This window comes from Ranitomeya variabilis, chromosome 2 (genome assembly GCF_051348905.1).
Source record: "Ranitomeya variabilis isolate aRanVar5 chromosome 2, aRanVar5.hap1, whole genome shotgun sequence".
Lineage (NCBI taxonomy): Eukaryota > Metazoa > Chordata > Amphibia > Anura > Dendrobatidae > Ranitomeya > Ranitomeya variabilis.
The window spans coordinates 1,065,422,504-1,065,445,664 of NC_135233.1; the positions used below are offsets into that span (position 1 = coordinate 1,065,422,504).

At 44.6% G+C, this 23,161-nt stretch overlaps 1 protein-coding gene across 3 annotated transcripts in view; it reads left to right on the forward strand.

Annotated features, from left to right (window-relative positions):
* The window catches only part of GCFC2 (GC-rich sequence DNA-binding factor 2), a 33,209-nt gene extending 16,226 nt beyond the window's left edge, over positions 1-16,983 (forward strand). For all 3 annotated transcript variants that reach the window (XM_077291532.1, XM_077291531.1, XM_077291533.1), the window contains exons 11-18: positions 1,476-1,675; positions 2,249-2,399; positions 6,004-6,110; positions 6,607-6,683; positions 8,261-8,327; positions 12,965-13,111; positions 14,460-14,584; positions 15,344-16,983. In XM_077291532.1, the coding sequence (XP_077147647.1) occupies positions 1,476-1,675; positions 2,249-2,399; positions 6,004-6,110; positions 6,607-6,683; positions 8,261-8,327; positions 12,965-13,111; positions 14,460-14,584; positions 15,344-15,452 (983 nt within the window). In that variant the 3' untranslated portion in view covers positions 15,453-16,983. The remainder of the gene's footprint in view (positions 1-1,475; positions 1,676-2,248; positions 2,400-6,003; positions 6,111-6,606; positions 6,684-8,260; positions 8,328-12,964; positions 13,112-14,459; positions 14,585-15,343) is intronic.
* Positions 16,984-23,161: the final 6,178 nt, after the last annotated feature.

A 23,161-nucleotide genomic window follows, 5' to 3' on the forward strand; every position in this document is an offset into this window, starting at 1 on the left:
CTGCCGCAAAATGCAGATCCTTTTAGAATCCTAATGTAAGAGTTGGACTGGACCTCCAGGGTCATGGTGTCCAACCCCCCCCGCTCAATGCAGGACTGACTACACCATCCCAGACAGATGTCTGCCCAGCCTCTGCCTCACTGACGAGCTCGACTCTGCCGCATCTGTACATTGGAGCCCATGTCTATTCAGGTGTAAGGATCGGAGCGGTCTCGAAGGGGATGTCCACACCAGGTTTATTGTAGAAATGTCCATCAGTTCCTTTAATCTGGGTTGTTGTGGTGGCAGCTCGGAGATTTCTACAATGCCCATCTGGAAAAGTAAGGCCATTGCAGAAAACTCTGCACCAAATCTCCTGCGTCCGCCACAACCATTACATTGACCTGTGCGGGTCCCAGCTGTTTAGGGGCTGATTTCAGCCACTGGATGTAAACAAGAAAGACTCCATTCACTGACAGCAAGAGGACTGGAAACGCCCGACATAGTGGCCAGTTGTAATGAACTTTCCATGCAAGTGAGAAACCTGCCTATGGGTGGTGCAATACCCCAATCACAACAGATAGAATAGAAATGAACAATTTCACAAAGAAAATTTTTATTGTAAAAAATTAAAAAGACAATGTTTGAGTTCCCCCTCACACACCTCTTTTTCCAATACAAGATTAAAGAAATTAAGAAAACGACTACATTCAGCAAAAATGTGTTCTGTCAAATTGTAAAATAATGTTACTCACACGGTTGCTCTTAGAATTATTTTTAGTCATCGCACCCCCTCCTTTCATAGAAATTGGTGAAAAGTAACATTTTATGTATTTAATTTTTATTTATATTTTTTTTTTTAACAAAGTTCGCTAGTTTTTATTTATTTTCACCTTTTAAAGAGATTTTCCTAGACTTGGCTCTTAAGTCAAAAGATAATTGACCTAATTCGGCTGCTCAGTGCCAGCAGAGCACCTTCCTGTTAGTTCTTGGGTACACTGTTAAAGAAAAAAAATCCCAAATATCCTCTTTAAAAAAAAATATATATATATATATATCCACGTTTGTCAATAGAAAAGAACTGGCCTAATATATAGTGGGTATAATATTACAAAAAACACTTTCATTTGCAAATGTAGTATAGTTCTTCTGATTAGCTGTGTTGCTTACCCCCATCTGCAGGGCAATTCAGTGGCTTAGGTATCCATGGTTACGCCGACTCATATAGTGACTTGTCTTTTAGTGGTCGTAACCATGGATATTTAAGTTGCTCCAATGCACTGGAGATGGAGTAAGCAGCACAGTTAATCAGAAGAACTATACTACATTTGCAATTGGAAGTATTTGCTGATATAATTAAACCTACTACATATTGGGATAGGATCTTGGTGATGAGAATAGCCCTTTAAAGTTCATTATGAATGTCAGGTAGTACATTTTGCCTTTTAATAAAATTAGGAATAAGTCTAAGTAACGTTAATGTCTTCCTTCTGCAGAGGACGTCCTCCTCCTGTGTAAACCCATCTTTGATGACGTCCATGAGGATTTCTGCCATATCAAAAACATCCTGTCGAAATTTAATGAGTGGAGGGAGCGGTTTCCCGAGACGTATTACGACGCTTACATCAGTCTGTGTATTCCCAAGCTGCTGAGCCCTCTGGTGCGGACGGAGTTAATAGGCTGGAACCCTCTGCAGGTAGCGAAGCTGTTACCTCAATATATGTAGGAAGACGTCTGTGTGTGTTCTGTCGATTGCTGGGTCTCGGGGGAAGGAGCACCACACACAAATGGAGAGAACACCACATATATTGCCAAGCTCCGCCCCTGAGGATCTGCACCAGGCATAATAAAGTGTGTGAATGGAGGGATCCTTTAAAAGAAATCTGTCTGTAATATCAAACTATATATCTTTTATCTGTTGCTGCATTCCCAGGTGTATCTTTAATCTGTTGCTGCATTCCCAGGTGATTAGATCTTTAATTCACATGCAGATACTTTTTTGAGTGTTCTGGTTGTGACCGAGCACATCCCCAGCATCCGCCCAGGAGCAGTCTCTTTAGCTTGATTGATAGGCCACTGTCTTGATTTCCTTGTGTCTCGCCTGATGATGTCACACAGTGAGACCTCAATCAAGCTAAGTGAGGCGAGTGCTAGTGTGCAGGCTCGGGAAGTGATCGATCACAACCTCATTTGCATTATCGATTAACTCTCTAGTTACCACAATGTCTATGACCTTTTGGGGTTGACATATTTGTATTCCTTGGTCTAGGACATCACACAGCTGGAGCAAATGTCATGGTATCGTAACACCGATGATTTCTGCTTCGGCAAATATCAGCATGAAAATAATATAGAAGGCGACCCGGATCACAAAGTGCTGACCGCTGTCATAGAGAAGACTGTGATTCCCAAAGTTTCAGGTGAGCAAATACTCAGGGCTGTAATCAGAATTCTGCAGCTTCAGTGTTTCAGCGCAATAACAACCAGCAGAATAGTGAGTGCAGCTCTGGAGTATAATACAGGATGTAACTCAGGATCAGTAATGTAATGTATGTACACAGTGACTGCACCAGCAGAATAGTGAGTGCAGCTCTGGGGTATAATACAGGATGTAACTCAGGATCAGTAATGTAATGTATGTACACAGTGACTGCACCAGCAGAATAGTGAGTGCAGCTCTGGAGTATAATACAGGATGTAACTCAGGATCAGTAATGTAATGTATGAACACAGTGACTGCACCAGCAGAATAGTGAGTGCAGCTCTGGGGTATAATACAGGATGTAACTCAGGATCAGTAATGTAATGTATGTACACAGTGACTGCACCAGCAGAATAGTGAGTGCAGCTCTGGAGTATAATACAGGATGTAACTCAGGATCGGTACAGGATCCGTAATGTAATGTATGTACACAGTGACTGCACCAGCAGAATAGTGAGTGCAGCTCTGGAGTATAATACAGGATGTAACTCAGGATCAGTAATGTAATATATGTACACAGTGACTGCACTAGCAGAATAGTGAGTGCAGCTCTGGGGTATAATACAGGATGTAACTCAGGATCAGTAATGTAATGGATGTACACAGTGACTGCACCAGCAGTATAGTGAGTGCAGCTCTTGAGTATAATACAGGATGTAACTCGGGATCAGTAATGTAATGTATGTACACAGTGACTGCACCAGCAGTATAGTGAGTGCAGCTCTGGGGTATAATGCAGGATGTAACTCAGGATCAGTAATGTAATGTATGTACACAGTGACTGCACCAGCAGTATAGTGAGTGCAGCTCTGGGGTATAATACAGGATGTAACTCAGGATCAGTAATGTAATGTATGTACACAGTGACTGCACCAGCAGAATAGTGAGTGCAGCTCTGGAGTATAATACAGGATGTAACTCAGGATCAGTAATGTAATGTATGTACACAGTGACTGCACCAGCAGAATAGTGAGTGCAGCTCTGGAGTATAATACAGGATGTAACTTAGGATCAGTAATGTAATGTATGTACACAGTGACTGCACCAGCAGAATAGTGAGTGCAGCTCTGGGGTATAATACAGGATGTAACTCAGGATCAGTAATGTAATGTATGTACACAGTGACTGCACCAGCAGAATAGTGAGTGCAGCTCTGGAGTATAATACAGGATGTAACTTAGGATCAGTAATGTAATGTATGTACACAGTGACTGCACCAGCAGAATAGTGAGTGCAGCTCTGGAGTATAATACAGGATGTAACTCAGGATCAGTAATGTAATATATGTACACAGTGACTGCACTAGCAGAATAGTGAGTGCAGCTCTGGGGTATAATACAGGATGTAACTCAGGATCAGTAATGTAATGGATGTACACAGTGACTGCACCAGCAGTATAGTGAGTGCAGCTCTTGAGTATAATACAGGATGTAACTCGGGATCAGTAATGTAATGTATGTACACAGTGACTGCACCAGCAGTATAGTGAGTGCAGCTCTGGGGTATAATGCAGGATGTAACTCAGGATCAGTAATGTAATGTATGTACACAGTGACTGCACCAGCAGTATAGTGAGTGCAGCTCTGGGGTATAATACAGGATGTAACTCAGGATCAGTAATGTAATGTATGTACACAGTGACTGCACCAGCAGAATAGTGAGTGCAGCTCTGGAGTATAATACAGGATGTAACTCAGGATCAGTAATGTAATGTATGTACACAGTGACTGCACCAGCAGAATAGTGAGTGCAGCTCTGGAGTATAATACAGGATGTAACTCAGGATCAGTAATGTAATATATGTACACAGTGACTGCACTAGCAGAATAGTGAGTGCAGCTCTGGGGTATAATACAGGATGTAACTCAGGATCAGTAATGTAATGGATGTACACAGTGACTGCACCAGCAGTATAGTGAGTGCAGCTCTTGAGTATAATACAGGATGTAACTCGGGATCAGTAATGTAATGTATGTACACAGTGACTGCACCAGCAGTATAGTGAGTGCAGCTCTGGGGTATAATGCAGGATGTAACTCAGGATCAGTAATGTAATGTATGTACACAGTGACTGCACCAGCAGTATAGTGAGTGCAGCTCTGGGGTATAATACAGGATGTAACTCAGGATCAGTAATGTAATGTATGTACACAGTGACTGCACCAGCAGAATAGTGAGTGCAGCTCTGGAGTATAATACAGGATGTAACTCAGGATCAGTAATGTAATGTATGTACACAGTGACTGCACCAGCAGAATAGTGAGTGCAGCTCTGGAGTATAATACAGGATGTAACTCAGGATCAGTAATGTAATGTATGTACACAGTGACTGCACCAGCAGTATAGTGAGTGCAGCTCTGGGGTATAATACAGGATGTAACTCAGGATCAGTAATGTAATGTATGTACACAGTGACTGCACCAGCAGAATAGTGAGTGCAGCTCTGGAGTATAATACAGGATGTAACTCAGGATCAGTAATGTAATGTATGTACACAGTGACTGCACCAGCAGTATAGTGAGTGCAGCTCTGGGGTATAATGCAGGATGTAACTCAGGATCAGTAATGTAATGTATGTACACAGTGACTGCACCAGCAGAATAGTGAGTGCAGCTCTGGGGTATAATACAGGATGTAACTCAGGATCAGTAATGTAATGTATGTACACAGTGACTGCACCAGCAGAATAGTGAGTGCAGCTCTGGAGTATAATACAGGATGTAACTTAGGATCAGTAATGTAATGTATGTACACAGTGACTGCACCAGCAGAATAGTGAGTGCAGCTCTGGAGTATAATACAGGATGTAACTTAGGATCAGTAATGTAATGTATGTACACAGTGACTGCACCAGCAGAATAGTGAGTGCAGCTCTGGGGTATAAGGCTACGTTCACACGATCCGTTTTTCACTGCGGATTTTTCCGGTCCTTTTTCGGGGAAATCCGCAGTGGAAAACGGCGGTGCTTCTCTCGGCGGATTTGTGTCCTTTTTCTTCTGCGGATTCCACTGCGGGTTTCCAACTGCAGTTTCCTATTGGTGCTGTTGGAAACCCGCAGCGGAATCCGCTGAAAGAATTGACATGGTACTTCTTTTTTCCGTTGGCAAATCCGCGCGGATTTTCCTGCGAAAAAAAGGATCGTCGGCACAGCGGGTTTTGTTTTCCATAGGGTAACATTGTACTGTACCCTGCATGGAAAACGGCTGCGGATCCGTAGCTGCAATTCCGCTACGGATCCGCAGCAAAAAACGGATCGTGTGAACGTAGCCTAATACAGGATGTAACTCAGGATCAGTAATGTATGTACACAGTGACTGCACCAGCAGAATAGTGCGTGCAGCTCTGGGGTATAATACAGGATGTAACTCAGGATCAGTAATTAGCGTTCGCCCTATTGCGTTGTGTATGTACCTGACCTGGAGGATTTGGATCACCTCTGGGAACAGTGATGGATGTGATCGTGTGATCTGCACTGCTGAGCTTGGTGCTATATGTACAGTATATGTGATATATTAAGGCTTTGTGTAATTGATGTTTTTCAGGACTTGTAGATCATGTGTGGGATCCCATGTCATCTGCTCAGACTGAGAGGCTGGTGCATTTCTGCAAAACACATGTCCTGGGAGATGAGAAAAGCAAACCTGTGCAGGTGAGGTGATGGGAATAGTCCGTGTAATCCCTGCAATGTGGAGTGGAAGCAACAGTCAATATAGAAGGTCGTCCACACCGATGCCGTCCTGCACGCTCCTAGAATCACCCTCTGGTAATGCACCTGAAGGCGTTGACCACCTCAGATGTGTCGAGGACCTGATTGTGTGGCACTTACTGACATGTTAGTTTTCCAGGTTCTCCCCTTTCTTCCTCACAGCTGTCTTGTCCTCACAATGGCTGCTGATGGGGGAGCACACAACAACGGGAGAGCTGTGCAGGAGGAGAACCTGCAGTACATGTGTCCGTGCTGGTGTGCAGCCCGGTCATGTGAACAGGGCTTTTGTTAGTTCTGCTCCTAGGTGGGAAGTCCTGGATAAATCATGTTAGAAAATGTTATGTATATGTGGATTGGTGATATATATAATTTCTTTTTGTTTGTGTTGTATCATTGGAGTTCTCACTCTTTTTTTGTTTTGTTTTGTTTGGTTTTTTAGGAGCTTGTCGGTTGTCTGGTTTCAAGAATAAAGAAAGTCATAGAAGACGATGTGTTTATTCCCCTCTACCCGAAGAGGTAGGAGCAGATGACTTCTAGTTCTATGGAAGCTTCCCTATGAGGGGTCTTCCTGGGATACAATATTGATGGCTTATCCTTATTACGTCAGTGAGGGCTGATCCACATCTGGTCGAGGGTGTACCTGTAATTACGGCTCCGTCTGCTTCTAATGTCGAATCATGTGACTGGGACTGAGCGGTAATATCCGGTGCGACCAGAAGTGCAGAGCTGGGCCATTAACCACAGAACGGGACACGATGCTCGCTCGGGTGCCGCAGCCCCTTCCCTCAGCTGCTTGTGCAAGTGACGGGAGTCAGACCCCCACTTTCCTAGTATGGTTTGCCTACTCGAAGGCAAAATATATATAGATATATATGTAAAAAAGGAAGGCAGCACTCCAAAGAATTCAATGTGAAAAAGGTGGACTTTATTCAAACCCACATATCATGGCGACGTTTTGGCTCACACTGAGCCTTTCTTGGACAACTGACCCCAGATCTTCTGTGGATGCCTCTTGTGCAAATCCTTCTGTCTCTTCAAATTGCCAAATTGAGGACTGTAGATGCAGTGGTTGTCCAAGGAAACTTAGTGCAGAAGTTGCATTACATATCTTGCTTACTTCCCTCCAGATCCGGAGATGCCTAGAACTGGTAGCAACTAGTGGGACCTTTTTGCAAGAATTGGAAACAAGGCAAAGTGACTCAACTGTGCACAAAAACCTAGGGTCTGGGTGTAGTAAAATGGCAGCAGGGGCTCTGGACTGTTAAATGAAAATTGTGAAATATTTGGCTGTAAGAGAAGGGCAGATTGCGCACTGAAGTCCTGGAGAGCAGCACAATAATGAGGGTCCGCAGCAACAGTGGAGCAAATGGAGTTGGGGATTCGTTGGTGATTTATGGTGTCATCAATGCTGTTAAATACTGAGAAATACAAGACTAGGCGTCCGATTGGGCCCCAAATTTATTCTGCAGCAGCGCCACTACCTCTAACATCCAGCCAATGTCATAAAGCACCATCTTCATCGTAAATAAGAACAAGGAGTCCTGGGAGTGAAGTTATGGTCCCCACAGAGCCCTGATCTCATCATCCAGTCTGTCTGGGATCACATGAAGAGGCAGAGGGATTTACACAAGCGACATGCACAGAAGATCTGGGGTCAGTTCTCCAAGATGTTCGGAACAAGCTCAATGCAGAGTTAATGTAAAACTGTGTGCAAGTACAAATGTACCTAAGAAGTGATGAGGGGGATGGCTATGATTGTGACAAGTATTGGGTATCTACTGGTTTTCAGCCACTGAACATAAACCACACTGACGTCAAGCAGCAGCAAACTACCGTAATAATTGTGCATTGAAACGTTCCAGAACTTTTTAATATTAGGGCTTTTTGTTGCTTTTTTTTTTAAGGATTAACCCCTTTATCCTCTATCCACATGATAAGTGCTAAATGTACAAAGGCAGGGAAGCTCCCATCACATATAAGTTCCATCGCAGCCTGTGATTGGCTGGATGTGTGACTATTTAGTCCTAGATTAGCCGATGTCAGGATTCGGCTTGTGATCACAGACTGAGTTTCGGTGCTTTTTGTTATTCCAGGTTATTGGAGGACAGGAATTCTCCACATTACAGATTTCAGGAGAGACAGTTCTGGTCGGCTGTGAAAGTAAGTTACTGTGTTATCTTCTACGTGCAGCGTGTGCATTGAAAGCTATGCATTCAGTTTTACACCCCTTACATGCAGTTTGCAGCCTGCTCTACAGTCTGGAAAAATAAAATGAAACTTGGGATTTTCTCTCACAGTAATATAGGTTGGATGTGAGCTCTGTGTAATGGGGTACTGCTGTCCTCACTAGCTCTTTTGTATTGCCATGTGAGAGATCCTTCCTATAGCTCATGAGGGATTTTTTTTTCTCTCTTGTGAGAGACACTGAAGCTGAAAGTGATTCCTCTTCCTCCTCCACAGTTTGTCACTGCTGTTCTGCGTTCTTTCTATGCTGATACACATCCTGAAAGATTTCTCCTTACTCCCTTTTGCAAACTGACTTTGTATGAGCTTTCCTTCTTATCCTCTGCCTGTGCGATCTGCCCATCCTGATATCTTAGATGCTTAACCCCCTCTCCACACTTTAATCTGCTGTGTACCTTAGTATCCTCCGTAAAAGATGGACATGACATGATTACTAGTGAGAGTCATAGCCTGAACCTGTCTGCTGGCAAAGCCCAGGGCAAAACACGTTTTAGGTTTGAGGTGGAGCTGATGATCCCATAATGTCCTTAGTGGGTGGTGGGCAGTTGTATATTGCTTTTTTCCCCTTACCTGTATACCACCAATGTATCCTGCATGTCTTGTAGCTCCCTAGCGGTGATACTCTTGTACTACTTTTGTTTCAATCCCACCATTGTTTTTTGAGCTTTGTTTTTATTGCACATTAAAATTGACCTGAAAACCGGATCCTCAGGGTCAGTACAATTATAGAAGTAGTGAACTTTTGTAATGTGTGTTTTTTTTGTTTTTTTTTTTCCTCTCTATATTACGAAAAAAGAAACATAGCCAGACAGAGAAAATAAGTCTGGTTTATTACCATGTTTACATTCTCCATCTTTTTATACACAGCAGTCCCTGCATGTGTTGCTGCTGTCAAACAGCAGCGGAACATGCAGCCACAGTGACTCGCGCATATTTTTCGTGTACGCTGAAAATATTCCGTTAGGACACAAGCGTGCTCACATAACACCTTATCCGAGCATGCTCACTCATCACTAATTAGGATGCACTGACTGCTTCCTTCTCTGGACCCAGGGTCATGTGATCACTGATTGTAGGAAGAGAACAGGAGTTCCTGGTTCTAAGAGACCCAGACCACTTTGCAATGCAGGCTGTAGGCAGAAATTCCCCTGTAACTGGGGCAAACGGAAGAGTCCTTGTTACAGGGAAAATCCGTAATAAAAAGAATGTAATATGTTAAAATGCCTTAATCTCCCCCCCCCCCCCCCCCAAAGGTCTTTAAGACTTCATGGGGGCACAATATGTAAAATAAATTGAAAAATAAAGAAATAAAAAAGGAAGAATAAAATGGTAGGGATGGGGAAACTAAACTGATAATAAGACACCGCCAATCTAAATTGCTGTTTCTACCCCCGCCCCCATTGAAACATAAATATATGTCCAATATATAAAAGCAATCTCTACGGAATGGGGAGCACAATTTATATATTTTTTTTAGCTGACTTTCGTGGTCATAGCAATAAAAAAAAAAAAAAAAAAGTGAAAAATAAACATCCCCCTGCCCATCCCATATTATCTGAAAAAAAGGGCTAAAAATGACATCTTAATTAACCCCTTAACAACCGCCGATATGCCTTTTAACGGCGGCAGTTAAGGGTACTTAAACCACAGCGCCATTAATTAACGGCGCTGTGGAAAAAGTGAATAGCGTCCCCCAGAGTCGGATTTTCTCTGGGGTCTCGGTTACCGGAGGTAGACGAGACCCCAGAGAACATGATTCGGGGTTTTTTTATCGACCCCCGGGTTGCGATAGCCGGTGATTAACAGCTTACCGGTGATCGCAAAAAAAAAAAAAAAAAAAAGCAAAACGCAATTTCCCATTTAATTTCTCTGTCCTCCAATGTGATCACACACCAGAGGACAGAGAAATGGGGTCCCCGATAGTCCCCCGATACTCACCTGTCTCCCCCGGTGCTCCTCGTGGCACCCGATGGGCGCCGCCATCTTTTTCCGGCCAAAAAATGGCGGGAGCATTCGCAGTGTGCCCGCCGGCCGGCACTCGGAAGATCTTTGGGGTCTCGGCTGCTGGGGGTAGCCGAGACCCCAAAGAACATGATCGGGGTCGGTTTTTACCGACCCCTGTTTTGCGATCACCGGTAATTAACTGTTTACCGGTGACCGCAAAAAAAAAGCGATGTGTCATTCTCTGTCCTCTGATGTGATCGCACATCAGAGGACAGAGAAATAGGGGGATTCGGGGACCCTGTTATACTTACCGGTGTCCCTGGTCCTCCTGTGTCCCCTCCTGGCCGCCGGCTTCTTCATTCGGTAAGAAAATGGCGGGCGCATGCGCAGTGCGCCCGCCATGATCTGCCGGCCGGCAGTTAGAGGAGTTGGGGCTAAATTTAGGGTTGGGGCTAAATTTAGGGTTGGGGCTAAATTTAGGGTTGGGGCTAAATTTAGGGTTGGGGCTAAATTTAGGGTTGGGGCTAAATTTAGGGTTGGGGCTAAATTTAGGGTTGGGGCTAAATTTAGGGTTGGGGCTAAATTTAGGGTTAGGGTTGGGGCTAAATTTAGGGTTAGAGTTAGGGTTGGGGCTAAAGTTAGGGTTAGGGTTGGGGCTAAAGTTAGGGTTAGAGTTGGGATTATGGTTAGGGTTTGGATTAGGGTTGGCATTAGGGTTACGTTTGGGATTAGGGTTAGTTTTGGGATTGGGGTTAAGGTTAGGGTTGGGATTAGGGTTAGGGTTGTATTGGGATTAGGGTTGAGGTTAGGGTTGAGATTAGGATTAGGGGTGTGTTGGATTTAGGGTTCTGATTAGGGTTATGGTTGTTTTGGGGATAGGGTTGTGATTATCTTTAGGGTTGTGATTAGGATTATGGATCGGGTTGGGATTAGGGTTAGGGGTGTGTTGGGGTTAGGGTTGTAGTTAGAATTGGGGGGTTTCCACTGTTTAGGTACATCAGGGGGTCTCTAAACGCCACAGCCAATTTTGCGCTCAAAAAGTCAAATGGTGCTCCCTCCCTTCTGAGCTCTGCCGTGCGCCCAAACAGTGGTTTACCCCCACATAAGGGGCATCAGCGTACTCGGGATAAATTGGACAACAACTTTTGGGGTCCAATTTCTCCTGTTACCCTTGTGAAAATAAAAACTTGGGGGCTAAAAAATCTTTTGTGGAAAATTTTTATTTTTATTTTCACGACTCTGCATTAAACTTCCGTGAAGCACTTAGGCATTCAAAGTTCTCACCACATATCTAGATAAGTTCCTTGGGGGGTCTAGTTTCCAAAATGGGATCACTTGTGGGGGGTTTCTACTGTTTAGGCACATTAGGGGCTCTCCAAATGCAACATGGCGTCCCATCTTAATTCCAGTCAATTTTGCATTGAAAAGTAAAATGGCGCTCCTTCCCTTCCGAGCTCTGCTATGCGAACAAACAGTGGTTTACCCCCACATATGGGGTATCGTCGTACTCAGGACAAATTGCACAACAACTTTTGTGGTCTAATTTCTTCTTACCCTTGGGAAAACAAAAAATTGGGGGCGAAAAAATAATTTTTCTGAAAAAATATGATTTTTATTTTTACGGCTCTGCATTATAAACTTCTGTGAAGCACTTGGTGGGTCAAAGTGCTCACCACACATCTAGATAAGTTCCTCAGGTTGTCTACTTTCCAAAATGGTGTCACTTGTGTGGGGTTTCAATGTTTAGGCACATCAAGGGCTCTCCAAAAGCAACATGGCGTCCCATCTCAATTCCAGTCAATTTTGCATTGAAAAGTAAAATGGCGCTCCTTTCCTTCCGAGCTCTGCCATGCGCCCAAACAGTGGTTTACCCCCACATATGGGGTATCAGCGTACTCAGGATAAATTGTACAACAACTTTTGGGGTCCATATTCTCCTGTTACCCTTGGTAAAATAAAACAAATTGGAGCTGAAGTAAATTTTGTGTGAAAAAAAGTTAAATGTTCATTTTTATTTAAACATTCCAAAAATTCCTGTGAAACACCTGAAGGGTTAATAAACTTCTTGAATGTGGTTTTGAGCACCTTGAGATGTGCAGTTTTTAGAATGGTGTCACACTTGGTTATTTACTATCATATAGACCCCTCAAAATGACTTAAAATGTGATGTGATCCCTAAAAAAAAAATGGTGTTGTAAAAATGAGAAATTGCTGTTGCACCCCGCGATGGCTGTTCTCCGTGTCAGCAGACGGAAATGCTCAATTGTGGATGTGCTGCGTCGGCAGCGGAGTTAGTTCAAAGTAAAAAAGAGAGACGGCTGACAGCACTCACTTACTGGGGCGCCCGTTAATAGTCCAGGGAACCTTCCAGGACAATCAAGTAGCTTAAGACGAAGGATCACAGCGCTCCATCCAGGTGTAGTAGATACAAAAGATAGCTTTATTATGCCATTAAAGCAACGTTATCTTTTGTATCTACTACACCTGGATGGAGTGCTGTGATCCTTCGTCTTAGGCAGCGGAGTTAGTGTCCACTCTAGATGAGATCCGCCAGTCATCCAGGATCAGATGAGCTTATTGTACATTTCTTCCATCTTTCTTCTTTTTAGCTGTTTGGGAATATTCTACAGTGGGACGGTTTCCTTCAAGAAGAAACCTTGCAGGAGCTCAGCCTAGACAAGCTGCTGAATCGTTACCTCTTCCTGGTGCTTCTCAACGCAGAGCCGGGCGCGGAGCTGGTGAACAAGTGTCGCAAGGTAACATGCGGTGCCTGGCGCTCCTGTATAGGGTAGCTGAGCGGCCATGATTAACAGGTTCTGTTCAGGGTCATATCCTGTCCAAGGAGTAGTAGAGTTGAGCATAATGATGTGCAGGACCATGGTCGCTAGTCCCAGAATCCTGGGTACCTTCTCCTTAGCTTCTTTCCTGACTAGTATGTCCATTACAACTTCATCGACCCACCATGGCCTACTAACCAGAAGAGTCACTGGAAAAGCTTGCAGGAAGGAGGCTTTAAAATGGGGCCTTCAGGCTGCAGGTCCCGGAGCCAGCGGCCATGATAAACTTTCTGGTGTGTGTGCCCATCGTATAACCCTTTATAAGCCCCCCTAACACCACACTGTAGTCACTATAACCTTTCCCATAGCTGCTGCGGCTGTATCCTATTAAGTTCTTCTGTAATATAACTATGCATGGGGGTGGAGGAAGGTGTGCCATCGCCATGCGTGGGAGTGGAGAAGGGCGCGTCATCGCCATGCGTGGGGGTGGAGGAAGGCGCGTCATCACCATTGCTGGGGGGTGGAGGAAGGCTCGTCATCACCATTGCAGGGGGAGGGAGTGGAGGAAGGTGCGTCATCGCCATTGCGGGGGGGTGGAGGAAGGTGCGTCATCACCATTGCGGGGTGGAGGAAGGCGCGTCATTGCCATTGCGGGGGGGTGGAGGAAGGCGCGTCATCGCCATTGAGGGATGGAGGAAGGCAAATGGGCCATCACCGTACGTGGTGGTGAAGGAAGCCGGGCCATCACCATGCGTGAGGGTGGAGGAAGGCGTGGCATCGCCTTTGCTGGGGGGTGGAGGAAGGCTAGTCATCGCCATTGCTGGGGGGTGGAGGAAGGCTAGTCATCGCCATTGCGGGGGGTGGAGGAAGGCAGGCCATCGCCATGTGTGGGGGTGGAGGAAGGGTCACCATCGCCATGCGTGGGTTGGAGGAAGGCGGGCCATCGGCATGCGTGGGGGTGGAGGAAGGCATGCCTTGTCATTGCTGGGGGGTGGAGGAGGCCGCGTCATCGCCATTGCGGGGGTGGAGGAAGGCAGGCCATCGCCATGTGTGGGGGTGGAGGAAGTCGCGCCATTGCGTGGGGTGGAGGAAGGCGGGCCATCGGCATGCGTGAGGGTGGAGGAAGGTGCGCCAACTGCCATATGTGAGGGTGGAGGAAGGTGCGCCATTGCCATATGTGAGGGTGGAGGAAGGTGCGCCATTGCCATATGTGAGGGTGGAGGAAGGTGCGCCATCGCCCTGCGTGGGGGTGGAGGAAGGTGCGCCATCGCCCTGCGTGGGGGTGGAAGCTGCTGATTGTGGGTCACTCAGTGTACTTTCTCCACAGATAGTGGAGTATTTACCTCTGAGCTGGTTTAAGGATCTCGGCAGCGGTACAACATTACCACGGTTGGAAAATTTCAGCAAACACTTAGTAAACTGTGTCCACGCGCTGCACAAGCTAAATGACAGGTGAGTGAAAGAAGGGGGTGTAGTGGTTTTTTTTTTTTGTTTGTTTGGTTTTTTTTTTTAAATACAATTATGTAGTAGAGATGAGCAAATCCATGTGCAGGAGCCTGGGCCAGCGGCCACAATAAGAGCCGTGCCAACCACCTCCCACCTGCCGACATCCTCTGCTCTTCTCTTTTCTGGCTCAGGAGAAATCCCTGCAGTCACTCTGTGTAACTGCTGATTGCCGAAACATTCCAGTTTGTAATGTGCACACTGTCAGGATTTCCCTGATGGCATGGTGTCATTCCTAGTATGGCATTGGGAGAGACGCCTATGAAATGAAATCCTATTCCTGCTGTCTTGTGACTGCCCCCTCACCATGGAAATAGAGGACAATCCTGACTGTGTGCTTATCGAAAACGGGCATCAGATTGCTGACAGTGTCTGCAGAAAATTGAGCTCGGAAAACGCCTTTAAACTTATTAAAAATTTGACACAGTTTGGCTTTTAAAGGCTCCTGTGAGCTCGTTTTGATGGTGAGTTTGTAACTCTTATCTGTCTTTTTGTGAGCTCCTCTCAGCTGATTCATGACAACAGCAAAGATTGTTTCCTACTTTGATGTGGTCTTTGGTCCTAAATCAGCACAGAGGAGTTACAGATAACGGTTACAAGCTCACTGATGGATTCTCGGTTAACTCCTCCTGCAATGAGAATAGAAACTCTGCCTGATAACGCGAAGCTGCGTGTACAGAGTTACTTACCTGTTGTCTGCTCTTCCAGGGAAGGCATGGAGGCTCTTATCTCTCTGCTGCGGAGGATCAGAGCCCAGAATGTCGCAGAGGACGTTATTGCACAGTATGGCATGGAGGGACGTAGCATCAGTGTGTGATCGGCAATGTCCCGGAAGAATGGAGCGTCCAGCAATGTCTGTATCTCAGGGATCCGTCTCCTGGCATCACATCCACACACAGGAGATGAAGCACTCTGCCGTAATCAGCCCCACCGGTGTCACACGTCAAGAATATCCTCCCTATTACCGTCCATATTTTGGGGTTTGTTGTTTCCACAAGGACTCGAGCCTGTTTTTGGCAGATTGTGAGCGTCTATGCTGAGCTACAATCACTGGGAAGTGGTCCTGTCCATGTCGCCTGTATGAGGGCAGCGCAGAATAGAGGAGGAAATGCTGTTTTATACGATTTGATAAACTTTATTGGATTAAAAAAACTAAATTTATTGCTGCTTACCCTCATGGTGAAGGTCGCCCCTAAACTGTGCTTTGGATCTCTACATGTATGGAGTATGACACTAGGAGAACAACTCCATATGGTTAAAGGAAGCAGGACTCGCTGTGTGTGTGTGTTTTGGGATGAGGCGGACTCTCATGTTTCCTCTGTTTGTAGGTGGAGCTCAGCAGGACTCACAGGCTTTGTGTGTGGGCGGAGCTCAGCAGGGCTCAGGCTTTCTGTGTGTGGGCGGAGCTCAGCGGGACTCACAGGCTTTCTTTCGAGTTTTGTAAATAATAAAAAATGGCCTCTCACATATTAAATTGCACCATAGAGCACAGTATACAAGAGTGCAGGATCTCCCGCTCTGTCAACATAGAAGGTCTGATAAAAGAACAGGATCAATGGTGGAAGACTGAGCTTAGGGATGGGTAGGTCTTCTTATTTGTGATGGGTGCAGGCTTGGCATGGAGACCTTCAGTTCAGCAAATACAACAATCTCCACATCCTGTCTGATGAGACGTGTGGCCTCCAGCACCCACTCTGGACCTGTATCCCACCTCATATCTCAGCATATGGAATACTGTACAGTTCACGTACATTTTGTTAGAGAATTTTCCACTACTCGGACAACCCCCTTCTCATGCCACTCGCTTAGCCCGATACATTTATACTCTCTGCCGGCACTGTAGGGGAGTATACGATTTTTATTGTATCGGCACCAAACATGGAGACCAGGAAGGGGTTGACCTAGTAGATGACAACCCCCTTAAGTCTTCTTTCCATGTGGTCCCGCGACTGAGCACCAGGAGATTTATTTATTATACGGGGAATTTTTTAGACAGATTTAGGAAAAATGATTATGGTATTTATCTTTTGATTCTACATTTGTACAATAATAAATTTTATATATAAATGCTTCTTGCTAAATTGTGAGTTCATCATTGATTTAACCAAAACATGGTTGTGTACATTACTGAGATGTCACCAGGAAATAGATCTTTTTTTTTTCTTGTAATTTCTTTCCTAAATGCAGAGTTACGCTACTTTCTAAATAGCCTTCTTTGGAATTTAATTTAATCCCATTTTGACAGCTGGAGAGCTCCTGTACGTTAGATTTACACATAGCTTATTAAAGTGGATTTTTGAAGCAGATCGGCTTCAAAATCTATATTAAAAAAAAAACAGTATGAACTTACCCTGCATCATTTATTTAGCCGAGTGCCTGTGCTTTTGAGTGCAAACCATGTTTTCCTGACACCAACCTTATAGCCTCATATGTGTTTGAGACTGCCCAGCTGGGGGTCAGTATACGCACAATTAGGCTGCCGTCACACTATCAGTATTTGGTCAGTATTTTACATCAGTATTTGCAAGCCAAAACCAGGAGTGGGTGATAAATGCAGAAGTGGTGCACATGTTTCTATTATACTTTTCCTCTAATTGTTCCACTCCTGGTTTTGGCTTACAAATACTGATGTAAAATACTGACCAAATACTGCTAGTGTGACGGCAGCCTAAGTCCTAAAGTTAGTCTGTAACTCGCACTGATTGTCACGGATTCACACCGTGACCGTCACCCCTACGTCACGGATCGGGGTGACCTTAGGTCAACAGACGGCTATCACATGTGCAGGGGGCTTATCTTAGTTATCCCTCCACTGCTAACAATGTGATAAACACACACAAGGTTATTGACCTATCGATTTACAGCAGGGGCTTATTTTAGTTATCCCACTGCTCTGCAATATATCACGAACTGCAGGGATTTATGTATATCCTGCTTTACAGTTCTGCTTGAAAACGTGCAGCTCTCTGGCACCCCCCTTACCCTCAGGTCAGATTAAGTATTGCACCTAAGGTAAATAGTCGCCAGAAAGGCTGCCTGCTATGTACTGGCTATTGGGCACGTTGCAGCGAGGCGATGTAACTACTCCCACTCAGGCAGGAACAATAATTATCAACGCTGCCGTCGCTACAATGACTCCCAAAGGCACAGAACAAGGTATGCTGCCACCAGCTTTGATTAAACGGGTCCGAAGCTAACCCAAAGCAGTAGCGTAATTTCCTTCAGAAGACTTAGGGTACGTTTTAGAGCAGGAAGAACGAAACTAGTAATTTAGATCTTTTACTCTGAAAGATAAGGCAGTGTTTATCAAAATATTACAAGGATGTTACAATCAGAGACAATTGGAAATATGTACAAAGTAATTATAAAATAACAGGGATTAAATGAGAAATTGACACTTGCATGTGTTCAGATTATTTCAGGCACAACCAGGCTGGTGGGTGCAGCTCCAAATATCCCAGTTCATCAGGGCTGGCAGTAAGAGCTCCTCAGGTAAGACCAACTGCTGGGTGCCTGGCAGAAACTTATAAACTGCAGCCCTGTGACAACACTAACAGGGCTGGTTTTCCAGGACCCTCCTCTCTCCTCGCTCTTACAAAGTATAACACGATTTCTTATAATACTCGTATCTCCGCTCCAGAACATGTCGGAATCACATAATACCCCTCATTCTTCTTATTTTACAATTCGCTTTCTTTTGGTACCAAATTCGGGCTATTTGGGACACACAGTTCTGGAGAAATCCGTACTTTGTACCTGTTGGGGTTAGAGGCTCATGCTTACAGTGGCTGACAGATCCGCCGATGGAAGTTAGCAGTATGTACTTATTATTTTCCTAGCCCAAATCGGTGGCCCATAATTTTACAATATTAGAACAAAGAACCTCCTGTCTGAAGAGAGAGAGATCAGACCAGTTTTAGCTGGTACCATTGTCTATTGCAGCTACAGAGGTCGTAAAAATTCCTTTGGTGGGAGGAGAGGAGTAAGTCGCTCAGAACCTGGAATTAGCAGCTAGAAGCAATAAAACCTCTCCTACACACACATTTCAGCAACACAAAGAGAAGGGGGTTTTAGCCCACAGCATAGGTGCTAACAGGCAAAGCTACAAAATCATATTACATTTCCTACATTATCGTGACACTGATATATACGGACATCTGAATTCGTCCTTGATCGTAGTGAGGAGGTTGCTGTACACAATGTCAGATAGAAAACAACTTAGTCTCAGGGCAGAAAAAATACAGAAAAGGAAGAAAGTACATGAAGAGGAAATAAATACAGAATAGAAGCTGTGCTGATATGAGCCAAATAAGATAACAGAGAAGCCTTACGTTCAGCATATATTATTGTGAGAGGACAGATAAACCTTTCATCAAGCCTGTATTACTGGGAGAGACACCCAGAACACAAATCCAACCTATAGTACACAGAAAGACACTCCCTCAAGAAAAAAATCTGGATCGAGCTGTAAACTGCATAACAGGCTGTCTGAAAATGAAGATTGCGATTTTAAGTTTCTGAAAGTAACCACTAACATGTAAAAAATATCCCTTGTAAAATGTGTCCATAGCATTTAAGCTCATGAATGAGACGGCGGCAAAATGTATTGGGCTCCAGCCGGGATAAGCAGATCACTGATCTACTCAGTTATTATTTTTATATAACACCATTGATTCCATGGTGCTGTACATAAAGGGTTACATCAAAATCATTTACAGTAGATAAACTAACAAACGTGGACTGGAACAGAGGGAAGAGGATTATGGGGAAGGAGACAGTAGGTTGGGGTTTGCAGTAGCGGACGGTGTTGAGGTGGTAGCATGGTCATTGCAGGTTGTAAGTTTTTCTTTTTTTTTTAAGAAATGGGTTTTCGGGTTCCGTTTGAAGGATCCAAATCTAGTGGTTAATCGGATGGGGGATATTTGGGAGAAATCTTGGAGGTGACAGGGTGAAGATAAAATAAGTGTGGAGGAGAGAAGGAGGCCATGGGAAGAACGGAGATTATGTAAGAAGATACTGGTAGATTAGTTCATAGATATATGAAGGAGGAAGATATGGATGGCTTTGTAGGTCAGTGTTGGTAGTTTGAACTGGATACGCTGGGAAATTAGGAGCCAGTGAAAGGTTTGCAAAGGGTGGAAGCAGGACTGTAGCGAAGAGAGAAAATTAGTCGGTCAACAAAGTTAAAGATAGACTGGAGAGATGCGAGAGTGTTTGAAGGAAGGCAACAGAGGAGGATGTTGCAGTAGTTGAGGCGGGAGAGGATTAGGGCATGCACAAGCATTTTGGTAGAGCGAGGGTTGAGGAAACGACAGATTTTGGAAATATTTTTGTGCTCAGGCAACAGGAGGTGGTGAGAGCTTGAATGTGCGGTTTGAAGGGCAGGGTCAAGGGTTACTTCAAGGCAGTGGATTTACGGGACGGGACAGTGTGATGTCATTTATTGTGATAGATCAGTAAGGGAAGACGCTCTGGGTTTCTGGACTGCAGAGACGTGACATCTGGGCCAGAGAGGTAGATCTGAGTGTCATCAGCATACAGATGGTACTGGAAGTCATAGGACCTTATGAGTTGTCCCAGGCCAAGGGTATAGATTGAGAAGAGTAGGGGTCCTAGGACAGAGCATTGAGGAACACCTAACAGAGAGAGGATGAGATGAGGAGGTAGTGTGGGAGTAGGAAATGCTAAATGTGCAGTTGGTAAGGTATGAGGAGATCCAGGATAGGGTGAGGTCTTTGATGCCAAAGGAAGAGCGGATCTGTAGTAAGAGGCAGTGGTCAACTGTGTCGAAGGCAGAGGACAGGTCTAGAAGGAGGAGTATAGAGAATTGTCTGTTAGCTTTGGCCGTACGTAAATTGTTAGTAAGTTCAGCATGGACGAGCTGCTCAATTAGTTTGGACGCAAATGGGAGCAATCATATGGGGTGATAGCTGGACGTACAGTGAAGGAAAATTACTTGATCTCTTGCTGATCTTGTAAGTTTGCCCACTGACAAAGACATGAATAGTCTATAATTTTAAGGGTAGGTTAATTTTAACCTTGAGAGACAGAATATCAAAAATAAAAGCCAGAAAATCACATTGTATAAATTATAAAAATTTATTGGCATTTTGCAGTGAGAAATAAGTGTTTGATCCCCTACGAACCATTAAGGGTATGTGCACACGTTGCGGATTTTGCTGCGGATTTTTCCGCAGCGGATTTGGAAAATCCGCAGTGCAAAACCACTGCGGTTTTCACTGCGGATTTTCACGCGGTTTCTTCTGCGGATTCCTCTGCGGGTTTTCAACTGCACTTTCCTATTGGTGCAGGTTGAAAACCGCTGCGGAATCCGCAGAAAGAAGTGACATGCTACTTCTTTTTTTCCGCAGCGTTTCCGCGCGGAATTTTCCGCAGCATGTGCACTGCGTTTTTGTTTTCCATTGGTTAACATTGTACTTTACACCGCATGGAAAACTGCTGCGGATCCGCAGCGTCAAATCCGCTGCGGATCCGCAGCAAAATCTGCAACGTGTGCACATAGCCTAAGAGTTCTGGCTTCTACACACCAGTTAGACGCTCAAAATCAATTTGTTACCTGCATTATAGACAGCTGTCTAAGGCTACGTTCACATTTGCGGCCAGCGCCGCAGCGTCGGGCGCCGCAGCGGCGCCGCATGCGTCATGCGCCCCTATATTTAACATGGGGGCGCATGGACATGCGGCGCACTTGCGTTTTGCGCCACATGCGTCGCTGCGGCGCCCGCGTCGGGGCGCAGAGGACGCAGCAAGTTGCATTTTTGCTGCGTCCAAATTCAATGAAAAAAACGACGCATGCGGCGCAAAACGCAGCGTTGTGCATGCGTTTTGCTGCGTTTTTTGTTTGCGTTGTGCGCTGCGGCGCCGACGCTGCGGCGCACAACGCAAATGTGAACGTAGCCTTACATAGTCACCTTTATAAAAGACTCCTGTCCACAGACTCAATTAATCAGTCAGACTCTAACCTCTACAACATGGGCAAGACCAAAGAGCCTTATATGGATGTCAGGGACAAGATCATAGACCTGCACAAAGCTGGAACGGGCTACAAAACCATAAGTAAGACGCTGGGTGAGAAGGAGACAACGGTTGGTGCAAGAGTAAGAAAATGGAAGAAATATAAAATGACTCAATAGACATCGATCAGGGGCACCATGCAAAATCTCACCTCCTGGGGTATCTTTGATCATGAGGAAGGTTCGAGAGATCAGCCTAAAACTACACGGGCAGAACTTATTAATGATCTCAAGGCAGCTGGGACACAGTCGCCAAGAAAACCACTGGTAACACATTACGCCGTAAAGGTTTAAAATCCTGCAGTGCCCACAAGGTCCCTCTGATCAAGAAGGCACATGTGCAGCCCATCTGAAGTTTGCCAATGAACACCTGGATGATTCTGTGAGTGATTGGGAGAAGGTGCTGAGGTCAGATGAGACAAAAATTGAGCTCTTTGGCATTAACTCCACTTGCCGTGTTTGTAGGAAGAGAAATGCCATTAATGACCCAAAGAACACTTTCCCGTGTTAACCCCTTAAGCCCCGAGGGTGGTTTGCACGTTAATGACCGGGCCAATTTTTACAATTCTGACCACTGTCCCTTTATGAGGTTATAACTCTGGAACGCTTCAACGGATCTTAGCGATTCTGACATTGTTTTCTCGTGACATATTGTACTTCATGTTAGTGGTAAAATTTATTCGATATAACTTGCGTTTATTTGTGAAAAAAACGAATATTTGGCGAAAATTTTGAAAATTTCGCAATTTTCCAACTTTGAATTTTTATGCCCTTAAATCACAGACATATGTCACACAAAATACTTAATAAATAACATTTCCCACATGTCTACTTTACATCAGCACAATTTTGGAACCAAAATTTTTTTTTGTGACGGAGTTATAAGGGTTAAAAGTTGACCAGCAATTTCTCATTTTTACAACACCATTTTTTTTTAGGGACCACATCTCATTTGAAGTCATTTTGACGGGTCTATATGATAGAAAATACCCAAGTGTGACACCATTCTAAAAACTGCACCCCTCAAGGTACTCAAAACCACTTTCAAGAAGTTTATTAACCCTTCAGGTGTTTCACAGGAATTTTTGGAATGTTTAAATAAAAATGAACATTTAACTTTTTTTCACACAAAATTTATTTCAGCTCCAATTTGTTTTATTTTACCAAGGGTAACAGGAGAAAATAGACCCCAAAAGTTGTTGTACAATTTGTCCTGAGTACGCTGATACCCCATATGTGGGGGTAAACCACAGTTTGGGCGCATGGCAGAGCTTGGAAGCAAAGGAGCGCCATTTGACTTTTCAATGCAAAATTGACTGGAATTGAGATGGGACGCCATGTTGCATTTGGAGAGCCCCTGATGTGCCTAAACATTGAAACCCCCCACAAGTGACACCATTTTGGAAAGTAGACCCCCTAAGGAACTTATCTAGATGTGTGGTGAGCACTTTGACCCAACAAGTGCTTTACAGAAGTTTATAATGCAGAGCCG